At 39.6% G+C, this 16,779-nt stretch overlaps 2 protein-coding genes across 2 annotated transcripts; both read right to left on the reverse strand.

The window, feature by feature from the left end:
• Positions 1–75: 75 nt before the first annotated feature.
• Positions 76–8,534, reverse strand: LOC144067394 (embryonic polyadenylate-binding protein-like). The gene is made up of 16 exons (XM_077591160.1): positions 8,374–8,534; positions 6,717–6,918; positions 6,058–6,251; positions 5,848–5,963; positions 5,250–5,389; positions 5,067–5,161; positions 4,803–4,940; positions 2,757–2,852; positions 2,167–2,427; positions 1,914–2,001; positions 1,702–1,821; positions 1,497–1,633; positions 950–1,058; positions 627–757; positions 476–539; positions 76–232 (listed from the first exon to the last, which is right to left on the reverse strand). Exons 2-15 carry the CDS (start codon positions 6,907–6,909, stop codon positions 477–479), a joined length of 1,881 nt encoding a protein of 626 aa, XP_077447286.1. The 5' UTR covers positions 6,910–6,918; positions 8,374–8,534; the 3' UTR covers positions 76–232; position 476.
• Positions 8,535–8,580: 46 nt separating this feature from the next.
• Positions 8,581–15,260, reverse strand: LOC144067449 (14-3-3 protein beta/alpha-1). Its single transcript, XM_077591282.1, has 6 exons — positions 15,098–15,260; positions 12,355–12,651; positions 12,153–12,276; positions 11,338–11,501; positions 10,335–10,430; positions 8,581–10,254 (listed from the first exon to the last, which is right to left on the reverse strand). Exons 2-6 carry the CDS (start codon positions 12,646–12,648, stop codon positions 10,198–10,200), a joined length of 735 nt encoding a protein of 244 aa, XP_077447408.1. The 5' UTR covers positions 12,649–12,651; positions 15,098–15,260; the 3' UTR covers positions 8,581–10,197.
• Positions 15,261–16,779: the final 1,519 nt, after the last annotated feature.

Here is a 16,779-nt window from a genome sequence, read left to right on the forward strand (position 1 = left end):
GACTTTAGACTACTTCCCCAAATCAAGCCATTGGGTATAGTCGTCCTGTGCCTTTAACATGTTGAAATGAATTGAGACAGTTTTAATGCCTGTATTGTGAACTTTATATTATAACAAAAGAGATTACACAAAATAACAAAACAGCTTCAACTCCCTTCTTCAGTTCTGCCACAAACATTGTATTTTTGTTTCTCTTTTCAAATCAATTTCCATTCCGGGAGAAAATGTAGCTCTGGAAAAAGAATGAAATAAGTATATTTTCATTTGTTCAAATGATTAAAGTAACATTACATTATATCATTCGATCAAATTCAATTAATTGATATCCTTTTACCTTGTAGCAGCTTTTGTTAGCTTTAAGCTCTGGCTAACTAAAGTAATTTGACCATCGAAAAACTCAGTATCAGCTTGTCAATATACATTTGTGGAAAAATTACATCTGTTCACGATGGAGTGGAATCTAATGAACACTGACCTCACTTTTTGGGAGAGCTGACTTTAACATGGTGAGCTTGAAGGACTGCAATTGCTTCATCCACCTGTTCCAAAATGTGCAAAAAAATATATATGAATGGGTCATTTGTCCACTCAGCTGCAAAGCAGCCTTCTAAATGATGGACTTTTGCCTTGGAGTGGAGGGACTCCGGTGACTCCAGTATGTGCAGCAGCTCTGAGTTGTCAATCTCAAGAAGCATTCCAGTAATTTTTCCAGCCAATTTGGGGTGAAGGGCATGGATCAGAGGATACAGACGTTCACCTGTGTCACAAGACAAACATGAGAATAATATGGGAATTTCTTGTTATCACTAATTCAGACAACTGGCAACATTTGAAAAAGGGGTGGTCAATTTCAGGGAACTGCAGTTTGTTGAGGGCCAAGACAACATGCTGACCTCAATCCATCTCTGAGGATCAGCACTAAATCCATGTCTTGTAGTTAAATGCATACCAAAAAGCTGCTTCTGGTCGACAAGTGGTCCAGTAGCCAAGATTGAGGCAGTGAGTGGCTCAGTGCTTTGCACATGCATGGGCTGCTCCATCACAGGGGCAGAAACAACCTGTGGACATTTTGGAAAAATTACAGCAAAGCAACTGAGACGGTGGAAAAACTGGCACTAGTACACCGGTTCCTTGATTTATGCGTGTGATTCATTTCTAAACTCAAATCACTTGCATAACGTTGAACATAAAACAATTACTAAACTCTCTTAAATGACTTTCTCCCCTTACGTGAGATATGGGTGACGTATTGAAGATTACTTGGAAATAGTGTTCCCAAGCAAATCATGATGTGGCATGTAAACAAATAAAATCTTTTTTTTTCTTTTTAGGAATTAGAATACAAAAGCTGCTCATTTTTTTCTTCAATTCATTCTTAATCTCAATAGTTTAGATCTCAGGGTTAACTGTAGCCAAGTTTTCACATAAACTGCTTTCCAAAATACCATTCTGATTTTAGTACATGTAAATGTTGGTATCCATCAGAACTTGAGTACCTGGAGTCTGTTCATGTTTACGGGCACAGAGATGACCTGCTGGGGGTTCCTCACCGCCGAGGAGTACTTGAAGTGACTGCCCCTGGACATGCCGGAAAGGTCAGCCCGCCCACACATGGTCTGGGTTCCAATGTTATCTAAATAAAGATACGAGATGTGTGTTTACGATGTCCATGTTAAGCAGTGAATTTAATGCTAGACCGACTTGTCTTTTGTGTGGAGCAGGCAATCCGTGGCGCCTGTGTGGAAGCCTGCCTCACTGTGGCGATGGAAGAGGAGGCACGGCGAGGGGTAGAGCTGCTGATGTATTGAGTTAAGTAGGGACCTGTAAAAAGATGAGCAATACCGTTAATGTCAAGATGAACCTTTTGAGTTTCAATAAATCTGCATGGTCAAAAACTCAAGCTATTCCTTCACCCTGCGCTCTCGGCGGCTGTCCTGTCCAGCGAGGCGCTGATCTGACGTTGCTGACTGTATTGTGCTCATACAAGGGACGCGTGGAAGGCTGCAAAAATAAATATTTCAAATGAAATTCCCAGAAACGTAAAAACACAATGGGAGACTTTTGAGATAGATATATACATATGTATATATAGTCTCTTACAAGGCTACTATCTGGACTAGTTTGCAAGACAACAATCAGAAATGACAAGTTCATGATGTCACCTACTGGCGGCACAGTCATGTAGTAGCTCGTCTGATGGTACGAGTCAATTATGGGATTGGTCATGCTTCTCAGGGTGGCCAGTCGCTGCATGTACTTGTTGGTGAGGATGGCTTTTCGCTCCTCCCTTCGCTGAGCCAGTGCCACGTACAGGGGCTTCGTGGCAATGATTCTTCCATTCATCTCAGTTACTGCTTTTGTTGCTTCCTCGGGTGAGGAAAAGCAGACGAAGCCAAATCCTTTGCTTAGGGAGCCGTCAGTCATGACCTACAGGTGGCGAGGGAAGTTGGCACAATCTAAAGCACTAAGAAGGATTGTCATACAATGATAGAGGGCGGTACCTCGCTTCTATATTATCACAGGCTGAATCACAGTCCATTTTTTTAATATGTTCCCCTGTTATTCATGGACTGATCATTCAATTTTTTTATTAGGACTGACTAATTAGTAACTGCAGATATAATGGTGTAATTCCTAAATAAATGTGGTATAAACACCACTGGAGTTTGAGGGGCATGAGAATTGATCAAAAATATTTGCCTTTTTCTGGCTATAGGTATAGATGACTTGAGATATTTTATAATGTGGACACATACCTTTGCACTTGTTATGGTGCCGTAGGGTGAGAACTCTTTCCTGAGTCTGTCGTCATCTATGCTATCGTCCAAATTCTTCACATACAGATTAACACCCTGAAAAAAAACAAAAGTTAAAATTTGAGCCTTCATTCAATTGACAAAATTTCTGCAACATTAACTCCCATTGAGAAGGGGAGAAAAATGTTTTGATGATATAGCCTTAAAATAACTTTCGAAAAATCCACATTCATCGTTTTGCCGCTGAAATAGGAAGCATGAACAACTGAAGGTTCAAAATGGTTGAGATACAGAAGCAACTCAAATCTTGAATAAGACAGATTGTTGAAACTAGAACTGGCTGACGTGACCTAAAAATAAATGTTTGAGGTCTTTTTTGCCCAAAATTTGCTTATGCTTCCACACTTATGTGAAAGAATAAAAAGAGATAGAAAAGTCAAAGAAAGGTTTTTTTTTGTTAAATGTTGACCAAAAGTAAGAAAACCCAGTACTAATATTTGTAATTCCCGATTTGTGTTCAGCCCCCAAATACAAATGTAATAACTACACAAAGAAACAAACGCATAAAATAATCTAATGAATAAGATAACAAAAATCAAATTACTGTATTTGCCGCAGTATAAGGCGCACCTTCATTGAATGGACTATCTCCCTTCTATTTGTGTCATATATAAGGCGCACCAGATTATAAAACGCAGTAGGAGTGGTGGTGGTGGTGGTAGTAGTGGTAGTAGTAGCGGATTCTGTTATACATGCACTTGATGGAGCTGTGGTAGTAGCAATAGTAGCATTCGTTAGTTCTGCTATACAACAACTAGATGGAGCTGTGTTAAAGGGAATTTCATACAAATGATTAACCAATAGTGATCCATATACAGTGGTACCTCGAGATACGAACTTAATCCTTTCCGGAACTGAGCTCGTATGACGAGATTCTCGTAACTCGAGCGGACGTTTTCCATTGAAATGAATGGAAAACAAATTAATTCGTTCCAGCCCCCTGAAAAAACACCAAAAACAGGATCTTGGATTGGAAAAAATGTTTTATTTCTTCTAATTCGCCATCTATTAATAAAGTAACACATAACTCGTGGTTTAATAGTAATAAAATGTGTTTAATCTAATTAAAATTGGGCAGATTTCGCCGACGGGAGACAGAGACGTTTGGGGGCGTGGTTCCTTTTTTTTTCCACGACAACGCACTCGTAAACGGAACAAACAAATTTAAATTAACTTGGATTAATATATACAGACAAACATACGTTTAATGTAACTTTACACAAAACTGAATTCTAATTTTGTTGTAATCTTTTGTTACCTTCATTTTCCGAGTTGGCGGTTTGCCACGACTCCACCCTCACGTTCGCAATCGATGGACTGTTTGCTGTTGTATTGCCTTCAAAATATTCCCAAAATGATGCACACAAATGTCCTCACAATAGGATAACGCACGACCACTTGCCAACGAGAAATAGTCTTTAAAGAACGATCGCGGGAGCTTCTTTCCTTAGAAAGAATAACAGGAAATACAATAGTTGAGCTTACCCATGTATTGATTGTGGGTAATGAAGTTTTATTCTGAGAAAGGTTGCCATTGCCTATGGGTGTTGTGTGCACGAGTATACTTCATTACACAGAAAGCCCTCTTGCATGCGCGTTGTGCGTTTCCTGGTCTTAGGAGAAACTCGTCTGAATTAATCGTTCCGTGCTCGTAGATATTGTTATACACGAAAGATATGCAAAAAAGACCTGGCTTGGTCGCATCACGAAATTTTGATCGCATGACGGGCGAATTATTCGATCGAAATTTCCGCCGTAAGACGAGAATTTTGTATGACGAGCGGTCGTATGACGAGGTACCACTGTATAAGGCACTTCAGATTGATTATAAGGCGCACTGACAGCTTTGCAAAGTCTTTTAGTTGTGCCTTACAGTGCGGAAAATACTTTAATTAATCGTCAACCATTCACAAAAAAGATGGATAAATTCATAAAATCCATGTATCGCCCAGGCCTAGAAACGATTTCTATTATTGTGAATCTCACCTGATAGCGTTGGATACGGTCCAGTTTAATCTGGTCAAACTTGCGCTTGAGCTCTCCTTGACGTTCCAGCCGCTTCTGAGCCCGTCCGACATAGAGGAATTTTCCATTGAGTTCCTTCCCATTCATCTCTTCGACTGCCTAGCAATATAAAAGGTGTCATTGACATAACTCACTGAATGGACTTCACTTCAGAGGCTTGTCATCTAGCCATAGTGCAACATTCCCCGGGAAAGTGAATCATGGACTTGAACTTTGATACACGACCTTTTGTGCATCTTCATGATTAGCATAGTTTACAAATCCGAATCCACGTGAATGACCTCGCTCATCCTTCATCACGCACACACTAAGGGTTCTCCCTATTAGGACGAACACAGAATTATTTCACATCACAAGATTTCCTCCATTTTGTTGTGGGAAGAAACTGATTTGAACCTTGATTCTTACCGAATTCAGAAAAGACAAATTTCAGGTTGTCCTCAGTATAATCTTCACCAAAGTTTTTAATGTAGACATTGGTGAACTTCAGCGCTTTGGTGCCAAACTCCTGCTCTCTGTCCTTCCGGGACTTGAAGTGGCCGACAAATCTGCAGACATCACCTCAATCAAAATTAACCCTAACCCTTTGACATTGAAACGACAAATAAAAAAGCACAGCCACTTTCCCTTTGCACCAAGTTTGTCACCGTTTTTGGGGGGATTTCTTTTTGTATTGTCATTTAAAAAAATAACTGAAATTACCAGCCAGTGCTCAGTTAATTATTTGAAGGATTACTTTTTACTTATTATTCCAGGGCAATGTATTACATTAAAATAATATGTTAGCTTGTACATTAACACGAATACAAGTCATCTGTAAAGACATCTTCTAAATTCACTGATTGACAGACGGGGGTAGCGGACAGAAATTGTTCAGTGTGCTCCCCAAATAAGCAAAATACACTGAAAATCTGCTAAATCAGAGTATTTTAAAAGCATGTTTATTCTTCACTCTCCTCTGACTAACCTTATGTAATCCAACTAATTAGGATATTGATGTACTCACACTTTTCTATCATTGAGCAGCATTCCGTTCATGGTATTAATAGCACGGTTCGCGGCTTCCTGAGTGTCAAAATGAACAAAGCCGTAGCCTTTTGAGCCTCTCTCATCACAGACAACCTAGAGAACACATCAACACTGAGCATCTCAATTTACAGGTTCCAAAAGTGACATGTGGTGTGCAACAAATGGGTATCAAGGCAACAGGACTCACCTTGCAGGACAAAATATTGCCAAAGGCTGAGAAAGTATCATACAATGCCTTGTTGTCAATAGAGTCATCCATATTTTTGATAAAGATGTTGCCCACACCAGACTTCCTGAGGCCTGGATCGCGTTGAGACCACATTATTCGAATTGGTCGGCCCTTGAGAATGTCGTAGTTCATTGTATCCAAAGCACACTCCGCTAAAAGTCAAGAAAAAATTGGAATCAAATGACAAAACATGCTCACTGCTAAGACTCAACTGGAGAATCCTTACTTATATTACATAAAAAGGAAGTCCCATTTCATTTACAGTTACTTGAATTCAACATTTATTTTTGGGCTGACACATTAGGGTAACCCTGTCACGTACAATGACCTCAGGTGTGCACGCTTCCTCAGATGCAATGTTCATTTTCAGATTTTTTGCTGATATAGAGAGATGATGCAATACAATCAATCTTTCTTGCTGCTTCACCGAGACTATCTTCCCATATATGCCGGTGAGTACAAAAAAGGTCGCCCGGTAATTTTAGTAAGCAGGACTTTTAAGATTCCTGTCGCCGCTTTCTAAGTTTTAAACATGAAAACAGAGAACCACTGGCTTCACGAGGGATTTTTTTGGCAAAGTAGACTAACAGAAAAAACAAAAATAAAGAATACTTCACCATCCGCTGGTTGCTGGAAGTTTATGTATGCATATCCCAAGGATCTCCGGGTGATAATATCACGACACACACGGATTGACATGATTAGTCCAGCAGGAGAAAACTTCTGGTACAGCATGGCCTCTGTAACATCTGAATGCAGGTCCCCAACATACAAAGAGGCAAGGGGATAGTTCGGACTGCTGCCGTTCATCGTTGATGACTAGTTCAAGAAAAAAAAGGTAACAAACACTGAAGCAGAATATTTGATGGCACCACAAAAAATGCATTTTCTCAAGGGCATGAGTTCATGCAGGCATTGGTGCAGCGGGTATTGAGATATACTTTAAAAGTAAATATACACACGGCACACATGTACACAATAGTTTTAAAGAGAGTTTTAGTCATCTGTTCTCAACTTTTTTAGAGTAAAAATACTTTCCATACAGTCACTTTCTTGGAATTCTTGCAAAAAAACACGCTTTTGTACACATTCTTGTGCACTACAGTAGTCACGATGCTAAAAAGTTCAACTCGCTTTTAATACATCCAAAAAATACTTTTTTTCATACAGCAAAAACAAAAAACGTACAATTTAATGTTATTTTTATTAAATCTTTCCGCGCCGTTTACAAAGATAGATGACCAATCATGTGGCTGCAAACTGGAGTGAGTTTGTTAGTAACTGTCTGCTTTGGCAGTGGAAGGGATGGCAGCGAATGAAAATGTGTTCACTCCCTGTCAACCCTTGCACTTCAAATTGATTGCACATCTACCACTGTCAATGGCAGCTAATGAGTTAACAGGGGAAATACCAAAATATCCTCAATTACTATCAAGAGTAATGCAAAAATCAAATGTATCTTATGACAACAAATTTCTGGTGACCTGTAGTAGCACAATAAATACATATATGCTTGAATATCCTTATTTTTGTAACCAAATATCGTTCCGGACACATTTAAGAATTTCTACAAGATTTACTTTTGACAATTCTGCTATGCACACAAAAGACGTCCATGTGCCTTAAAAACACACTTGTGGTTGGCATTTTTTTTTACATTTTGTACATGTAATCAGGGCATCCATTGAACGCCATTTAGCCCCTGTTGCAATACCAGATGTTTGAATATGCAACTATTTTGGAGAAAATCTGGTTTTTAATTGACTTTAGGCTATTTATACTTGAATTCATAAGGATTGTTGCCTGATTATTTTATTGGCTGGGGCTTTTTGTTGGGGCCTGGAGAGTATAACAACACCACCATAAAACTTCCATCCTAGCATGTGTTTCAATCCAAACGTTAAAGAAAATAAGCCACATATTGGTGAAGAATCTATTTTGATCTTTCTTTTAAAAACAGAACTATTCTGGAAACAAAAATCTAAGTCTTAACATCTCTCGAAATTACTTTTTTAACGAACAAAGCGACAAAACGACGACCAATTAAGGTTTTCTAGTACATAAAGGACACATTGCTGCTAAAAAAAGTTTTAAAAAATCTGACGTAGTTTGCAAGCCCAATGCTATCGTAAAAATAGATGCCCATACTGTTTAAAAAACACGAGCTAGCTAAATGTGACTACATGTGCGTTCAATGTTGACTTGAAAATGACACGGCTTGGGGCATTTTAGTCGCAAAAAAATATTAAAATAACAAACCATGCTGTTACTTACAGCTTGTAAAAGTTGGATAGCGTTGGCTAGTGAGGGTTTCACAAGTCGTGAGAGTGCTTTGGCTCAAGTTCCAAAGCGGAAGGTTGTTTTTGTTTAATTATTCCCTCGGAACACCTGCATCGGTCGTCGATGACACTTAACAGGGGAAAAATGGCCGAGCGCTTCATACCGCCCTCTAGCGGAGTTATATCAAATGACAACAATTGATTTATCTTAAACGAAACTTTATTTCACTGAATGGTCTTTGACACGTTCCTATGTATTACATGTAGAGTGAAACTAGAATGGTTTTAAGATACATAAACACAAAGCTAGAATTACACCAACCATTGTTTATCTCCAAGTCATCATTGCTTTTTAGAACTATTCTAAATTTTCACAACCACGTGTGTGCACTGGGTAATAGACTGTTACAGAAGCATTTTTAGCCGTAAGACTTGTCAGTAAAAACAAAGCAAGTAAATACCAGATATACAGACAGGCTTCGTTCCACATTCACTAACTGCATTTTCATCAAGCATAATGAAATTGAGTTTTTTTTTCTTTAATCAACAAAACATTTCAATTCCTTGGAGCATTGTCAGAAGAAACTGCGTAATAACGTGGAATGGTGTCTTCAACTACAATATGTGGAATGTAGTGGTGATACACAGTATTGTGACACTGATTTCCTTTCAAATGAGATGAAATGACACCTTCCCAATATTTAGGCCACTACCATTCAGTCATAATGACATCCTGTGAGGGCTGGTCTTCTTTTAATTTGTTAGCATTTTTAACACCAATGGTAGAGAGGAATATAGAGATGCTAAACCAGACACAAACACACAACAGGGTTACTTTGCAAGCGAGACTCGTGCCGTGAGTGACGTGAAACATTTCAACACAAGTCGAGTTTTCTTCAGGTATTTTATAGATGATAGTCAGTCTTGCAAACACATGGGACAAAGTATCATTTCACCAGTGAGTCAATTTACCCTTGTGTAAATAGGGAGTGGGCATGTCAATTCCTTGATGGGGAGCACTTGTAATAGAGAATCCCTGAACAATTTGAAGCATAATATTTGACAAGGCCCCTTTAAGTTTGAGCATGATTAGGGCGCATTACACTCAGATGTCAGTGTCACAATACAGCCTGCCTCCGTTCTGTATGAGACCACAGCAGAATTGCAGTAAGTTGAATACAGGATTGTACACGAGTCCGAAACAGACTAAACGCAAACTGCTTTTGGGTTGTGAAGCAAATGGAACACCTACCATCACAGTGTTTGCCAGTTTAATTAGCATACAATAAAACCCATACAATAGAACCTGTAAATACCATGTTGAATCACAATAATAAAAGTAACAAAAAAGTGAGGGGGGGGGGGGGGGGGGGGTCAAACTAGCTGGGACACAGGAATTTGGAAGGACGATTAAAATTCACAACACCTCCCCCGAGATCTTTCACGCACACATGCACGCGCGCGCGCACATGCACACACACACACACACACACATACACGCACGCACGCACACACACACACACAACATATCTTTTACACGCTCACTCACTCCCACAAACATGCAGACGTACACACAAAGCTAATGAAAACAATACAAGTTTCTACAAAGTGACTGAACGTACTAACAACTGAAAATGACCCTGTCGCCTCACAGTGAACTGAGAGGGAGAAACTAGTTGGTCAGGAGCAATTCAGGCTGCTTGTCATACAGAAGAGGGAGGGGCTGATGGAGTGGAGGGAGGAGGGGGGGTCAGGGGGGTGTATATAAGCTGTCTGTGTTTTAAGATAAGAGTGTAGGTGGATTAACAGTGCAATTCCATTAGTTTTCCCCTTCGCCGGTCTCCCCTTCATCTCCCTGGTTTTCTGATGTCCACAGCTGCAAACAGACAGGAGCAAATTTGTCTGGTTAAACCACTGTGAGGAAGAAGAAAAAAAAACATGGGTTATCAGACTCACAGTCAAATTGTCCCTTAGTAGCTGCATGATCAGGGTGCTGTCTTTGTAAGAGTCCTCATTCAAGGTGTCAAGCTCAGCAATGGCTTCATCGAAGGCCTGAAATGCAACAAAATGATTCATGACGCCTATAAGTGTATGAAAGTGGATTCAGACCAGTATACAGTAATCCCTCAAATATCGCGGTTATTGTAGACCAGACATGGCCGCGATAATCGATAAATTGTGAAGTAGAGACACCCCTATAACTTTTTTTTCTTCAATGCTGAGTGCTGGTAGCGTAGTTTCCACTTAAGAGTTTCAGGTGGATTTTTTGAACTTTTTTTTTTTTAATTCTTTTTAATTTTTTCTTCTTCAGTGCTGGTAGCAAAAGTGGCTTCCGCTTACGAGTTTCAGCGTGACTTTTCACATTTTTTATTAACTTTAAAAATATATATATATATATATTAAATAATTAATAGCGGGGGGAAATCGCGATAAGCGAAGACACGATAATCGAGGGATTACTGTAGTATTTAATGGTTTCCATCATTTTAGTTTTCCTCATTTTTGGGGGCAGAGGCTAAATGGCCTCTCACAAACCACATGAGAACTTGAGTAGCCTTCATCCACATAAGCAGATATCAAGCGGAATTGTGACGAGCTTGAAAGCCATGGACAGATGGAGGAAAATTGTAGAAGAGTGCTTTGTGCGTGAGACTCTACAGCAGGGGTCCCCAAACCGTTCCTCGAGGGCCGGTGTGGGTGCAGGTTTTTGTTCCAACCGTTCTAGCATAAACAGTTTGACCAATGAGATTTCAGTAGAAAACAAGAAGCACCTGACTGCAATGCACTGATAGCACTTGTAGGACACCAGATTGGTGAAAAGGTGTCCTCTTTATGGGTTGGAATGAAAAACCCCACCCACTGCGGCCCTTTGTGGAATAGTTTGGAGACCACTGCTCTACAGTGTCTACGTTGTATCTCTGCGTTAAGATACCAAAAAGTCTTAGAAATGATTTCATACCGTCTTTGCCAGACTGCAGGCCTTTTCAGGGTTGTTCTGGATCTCATAATAGAAGACGGAGAAGTTGAGGGCCAAGCCGAGCCTAATGGGGTGGGTTGGCTGCATATCTCCCTTGCTGATGTCGAAAGCTTGCTGATAAGCTTGCTGAGAATTATCCACAGTATCTGAAGACATACAATCATTTAAGTGATCTTGATGGAAAACATGAAATGATTTAAGTGATCTTGATGATTTTCTAATACGTCGGGCAAAAGAACGCCATCGTCAACGTTCCTAAATTGAACAATAAGGTGAACCCAAATGACACGTTGGTTGTATGCACCTTATTTTAATATTAGTGATTCATCTATAATATAGAAGCTATGAAAATAAGGCGCAGTTTAATATATTAAACATTTTATTTCAACTTAAGTTGCCATTGTTGTTCATGCCGCAATGTGGTGACGTAAAGCTTTGCCGCCGTAAATATGCTAGCCATTCAAAACAGACGGTATTGCTACCAAAGCATAATTGTTTGTTGCCATGTATTGTTTCCTCACATTACAACTGGAGAGTATGCCACCACCCTGTAGGAGACAGTGTCCACACACTAATAAAACTGAGTAAATTCAAATGAGCTGCACACATATTTCTGTAAAATCATCTATGTCTTTGGCTTGTCCCAATTCTTGTGTGATCTTTAGGCATATCAATATTATGTGCTGTTGAATTGATAGCCCTGCTTCATTGAGTATACTAAAATAAAGCATATGCAATTAATATCATTTTACTAGGGTCTTCCCTTAAGTGCATCATGTTAACCTGTCCTGACTTACCTTTCTTAGCGTCCCCAGATGCAACCTCAGACAGATATCTATAATAGTCGCCTTTCATTTTCAGATAGAAGACCTTCCCTTCAGAACTACCTGCATTTGCAATGAGGTACTTGTCCAGTAGCCCCTGAAAAGCAAGAGTTGAATAGTTTTAAAGTTGCGCAAACGGACACGTGTCAGACCGACAGAAGTCGCAGATCCTTACAAGGACATCATGGCAGATTTCCTGCAGCTCAGATTCGATCTTCTCCCGATATTCGCGTGCCATCTGCTTTTTCTTGTCATTGCCTTCGATCTTCTGCTCAATGCTAGAGATGACGCGCCAGGATGAGCGGCGCGCACCGACCACATTCTTATAGGCAACCGAAAGAAGGTTGCGTTCCTCGTTTGACAGCTCCGTACTTTGCTCGGTCACGCTCTTCATGGCTGCTGCCATATCATCATAGCGCTCAGCCTGCTCAGCAAGCTTGGCATTCTGTACCAGATCGTTCTTATCCATTTTCTAGATGAATACAGAAACAGGGTTAGTGACAGAAATCATTTCATTAAAGAATTTACAGTATTCAGCCTCCCCACGCCCCGTATCGATGCCCCTTTTTCTCGCGGTACTGCTTGCACGACAATAAATTGTGGACTTGAGATTCTACACACAAAAACAACCATTACAGAGACTACATGGCATGATGGTTCGTGAACGACAATTGACCACACCAATGGCGTTGTGTTCCGTTTACTTCACATCCATGCTTCTGTCATTAGTTCTCAGATTCAGTCTGTGCTTCTTAGCCCCACCCATAGTATCCATTTTATAATCCAGCACAAACTACAGAAGACACTAACTTGCCTATGAATCTTGTACATGGCAAAAGTCAGGCTGGCTAGCCAGTGCTAGAGTTTGCCTGATTCCACTGGAGACCACTAGATGGCAGCACCATATTTTGTTAGACAACTTTGATTAACGAATGAGAATGTAAAGTCATTTTTCAGATCATTGTTGTTGCTTAACAACACAATATCAATCTTTTCAGTCTTAAATTTAATTTTGAGATGCACATATTCAGAAATTGTTATATCACAAAAGGGCAATTATTCTTGATGTGTAGCAATGAATCCTAATGAATCAAGACTGCTGTGGCAAAGGAGCCAATTTCACTGCAATTTCAGTTTAATTCGTGTTTCATCTACTTTGGCTACTTGATACATTGTATGGCTTTTAGTCTATCACTGCATTATTAGCACCGTTGTCATACAATAGTATTAGCGCACTACTGGATACTTTGTGACTCTGTACTTTTGCAATTATGTGCCAAATCCATATTACTTAAAACTTCATAGGGCACTCATTAATATCATCGTTAGCCATTGACGGGGCTAGACATCTAATCCATTTTGACTGGAAGAGGCTGGCCAAATGGAGCTCAATAATGACCAGTCACAGCCAGTCCTGCTATTTTAAATGTATATTGGATGTCTGTCATTGTCAAAAGTAGAGTTTCTGGGTTTTATTCATTTTTAGTTCTTTTATTTAGTTTTTTAATGAACAATTTATTACATTCTAATTGCATTTACACAAACATGTATAAAAGCATTATTAGTCATTTGAAAAAAAAAAATATTATAATTGAGGCCTGACTATAACATTCCGGGTCATGTAGGCCACACTTGGACCATAGCAAATGTTAATATTGCGGCCTAAAATGTGATGTCCACTTATGTAGATACGTCTTTACGGGGTTAAGGCTTTTTTTAATTACTAAAAATAGTCACTTGACCTATAAGGAGTTAAAGTGGCATTTGTTGTAGTATAGAGTTACTTCATCTATCGCAGGCAAATTTCTTGTTTGAATTTGCCCAATAAAAATGATTTAATTATTTGTTCATCCATTTGAGTTAAGGACTAATGTACAACATACCTGTGCATCCATTTGTTGCAGTATACCTTAGAATATTTTCATGTTAAATATTTGCCTAGGGCTAATAAAGCATGGTTGTTTGGACACCCAATGAATTAAAGTATTTTATGATTAATTCAATGTTGAAGAAACGTGTCTAGAAAGTGTTGCGTTGTCTTTGAAGAAAGACGGCATTTGGACGAAGATTGCGGACGGGCGCCGCAAACTGGGCCCCTTGGCAAGTGGGTCAACCTTGCATTTGCTGAGGTTAGCCTCAAGCTAATTACAAGCGCTCTCCAGATCCCGTCTGTCCATTTAGTTAACCTTCCGTCTTAAAATGACTCGTCGTCAACCGAGATAACGGTTTCGGTCGTTTGAACGGAGTGAACAGAGGCTTCTCAGTAGCAATTTACCGTTACAGAAAATACAATCATTTCTCCAAGCCACCGAATCCCCTCGGCTGCTGTCCACTGCTGCTAACGGCGCTAGCGTAGTGACACGTTCTATTAACAAGTATTAACGATGGATTCGTACATCTACGTCGTCGTAGTGTATTTAATAATAATAACGAGACCAAAGCATACGCGTATGAAATGAATACCATACATCGGTCGCCCAGCGCGGCGGCTGACGTCTTCCGTTAGCTAGGCCACAGAAATAGGGTGGATTTTTTTTAACGCAGTTACGGCCTTGCCAATGCATGTTCACAACGGAGAGTAAAAGCAGTGCAATGATACTTAGTGGGTTTAAATACTGAGGAAATTTCATTTGGGAAAAACGAAAAGCCATTTTTTCGTCGCTTTCGGCCCGCTAAGCCTGACGAGCCCCCGTTAGAACAAAGTAGAAGCGCATCGGAAACGGAGGCCAGCTAGCTCGCTCATGCTAGTTAGCTTTTGACGAAGCCCGAGCTAGGCTGTACCGTTATATGATGGCTCCCCAAAAAAGGATTCAATTGGCCGCCACCAGGGAAAAACAGGCGTAGTACATTCGCATCGGCAACAACGATGACTACAGTTAGATTAGAATAAACGCCAGTCAGAAAGTGGACGCACTTACAATATCGGCGACTTTGAATCCTGATTATTCTCAACTCTCTATTAGACCTTTTAATGCTTCCGTCCTCCTGTCGCGCTCAGCCTATATCTCAGGGCTGTACCACTTCCGTTATACGGCTACTTGCATTTCCTCTTTTCTCGCCACACATCTGCCTTACGTAAGACATTACGAGATTCGTAAGAAGAAACACTAATAAATGGCCAAAAATTGTCTACCTTTTGACGATTTCAGGCTTTTCTTATTTGGATCCGGGAGGTTCTGGTAACCCCAAGAGACAGGGTCGTTTAGTCTTTGAACGTTTTTTTTTAATTCTTCTCTTTGTATTGTTGCTAAAGTGGGAATTTTTCCTCACTATTCAAAGGCCAAGGTCAGCAAGCAGTTTTGTAAATATTATTTTCAACACCTGTCTACATTTGGTACTAGTAATCTATTATTGTTCAAAGTTCAGTATGTGATGACACTGGACAATATTTTTCCCTTCATTTTATGTTGCAGGATGTAATTTTTTTTCTTTAAATTAGGTGAGTCTATATAATTTTTGGTGTCTGATTTCAATCCTGCCATAATTTTCTCTTTGCTTTATTTTTTGTGAAATTGGCATTTTTGAGACTCATGTCATATTTTAGACGGATTCTTCATTCATTTTCATTTAATGCCAATTTAATATTTTTGTCTTTTGGATAATTGATTTTCACTCAAGCAGTAATTGACCTATTGTGATATTATTGTATAACAGGTATTTTTATGCTGTATAATATTACTTTTGGGCTATTTTTTTAAGTTCCAGCAACAAACACTTAAATCAACAACAATTAGCATTTACAGAGGGAGGAAAAAAACTCAGATTTGGATTCGGGTCCCTAAAATTACCCAAGAACAAGGGGATATCTTATTGGCTGCCATTGACTGATAGACGTACAGTCTATTTTAATTTTGCTCAATGGCAGCCAACAATTTATGACACTTTAGATCACAAAATGCTGCAGTCTCTTGTGATTTTCAGATGGAACCAAGATTTTATTAAAATGTATTTTTAACTGCAAATATTGGGTTTTTTTTCCTCGAGAGTGAAAAATCCATATCAGGGATATCATTCTTTCAGTCAAGACCCACAACTCGTGACCATAGATGAGGGTGGGAATGTAGATCGACTGGTAAATAGAGAGCCTTGCCTTTTGGCTCGGCTCCTTCTTCACCACGACGGACCGGTGCAGAGTCCATTCTTCCCTCACTCGTGAACAAGCCGAGGAGCTTTTTAACCACCTCGGTGACATCTGCATTCACAGAACACATGTATTTAATTGGTATAATAGCACATTTATCTTCAAAGTGGTGATGTTATCTCGTGAATGAACAACATACCAAACTCTGTGCTGTTTAGTAACTTCACACCATTTAAACCTCTTATCCGTGCCTTTATGATTCATTTCTTTCTCTGCCAGAACAACAAGATCAAAACAGTGGCATATTTTGCCGGGGGAAAATCAGTTTCTACATCCGAGCAAACATGCATGAGGTGAGACTGGATGGGAATCCCATCCAGCCGTGGAAGGACCCTTTCAGCTTCATCTGCCTGCAAAGTCTTCCAGTTGGATTTTACAACTGAATACATAAACCCAAATTCCCTTTTGATAAAGAACCAACATATAGTGAATAAATATGATTTTTTTAGAACTTTAGCT

The sequence above is a fragment of the Stigmatopora argus genome, chromosome 1, assembly GCF_051989625.1.
Source record: "Stigmatopora argus isolate UIUO_Sarg chromosome 1, RoL_Sarg_1.0, whole genome shotgun sequence".
Classification (NCBI taxonomy): Eukaryota; Metazoa; Chordata; class Actinopteri; order Syngnathiformes; family Syngnathidae; genus Stigmatopora; species Stigmatopora argus.

What these genes read in the sequence shown, in the direction of transcription:
- LOC144067394 (XM_077591160.1), bottom strand. Translation starts at nt 6,909, where the DNA reads ATGAACGGCAGCAGTCCGAACTATCCCCTTGCCTCTTTGTATGTTGGG. An exon ending in ATTTGTCTTTTCTGAATTCG is followed by an intron (nt 5,162 to 5,249) that starts GTAAGAATCAAG and finishes TCGTCCTAATAG; the next exon opens with GGAGAACCCTTAGTGTGTGC. An exon ending in ACTACATGACTGTGCCGCCA is followed by an intron (nt 2,002 to 2,166) that starts GTAGGTGACATC and finishes TTATTTTTGCAG; the next exon opens with CCTTCCACGCGTCCCTTGTA.
- LOC144067449 (XM_077591282.1), bottom strand. Translation starts at nt 12,648, where the DNA reads ATGGATAAGAACGATCTGGTACAGAATGCCAAGCTTGCTGAGCAGGCT. An exon ending in AAATCTGCCATGATGTCCTT is followed by an intron (nt 12,277 to 12,354) that starts GTAAGGATCTGC and finishes CTTGCTTTTCAG; the next exon opens with GGGCTACTGGACAAGTACCT. An exon ending in CCTGCAGTCTGGCAAAGACG is followed by an intron (nt 10,431 to 11,337) that starts GTATGAAATCAT and finishes GTTGCATTTCAG; the next exon opens with GCCTTCGATGAAGCCATTGC.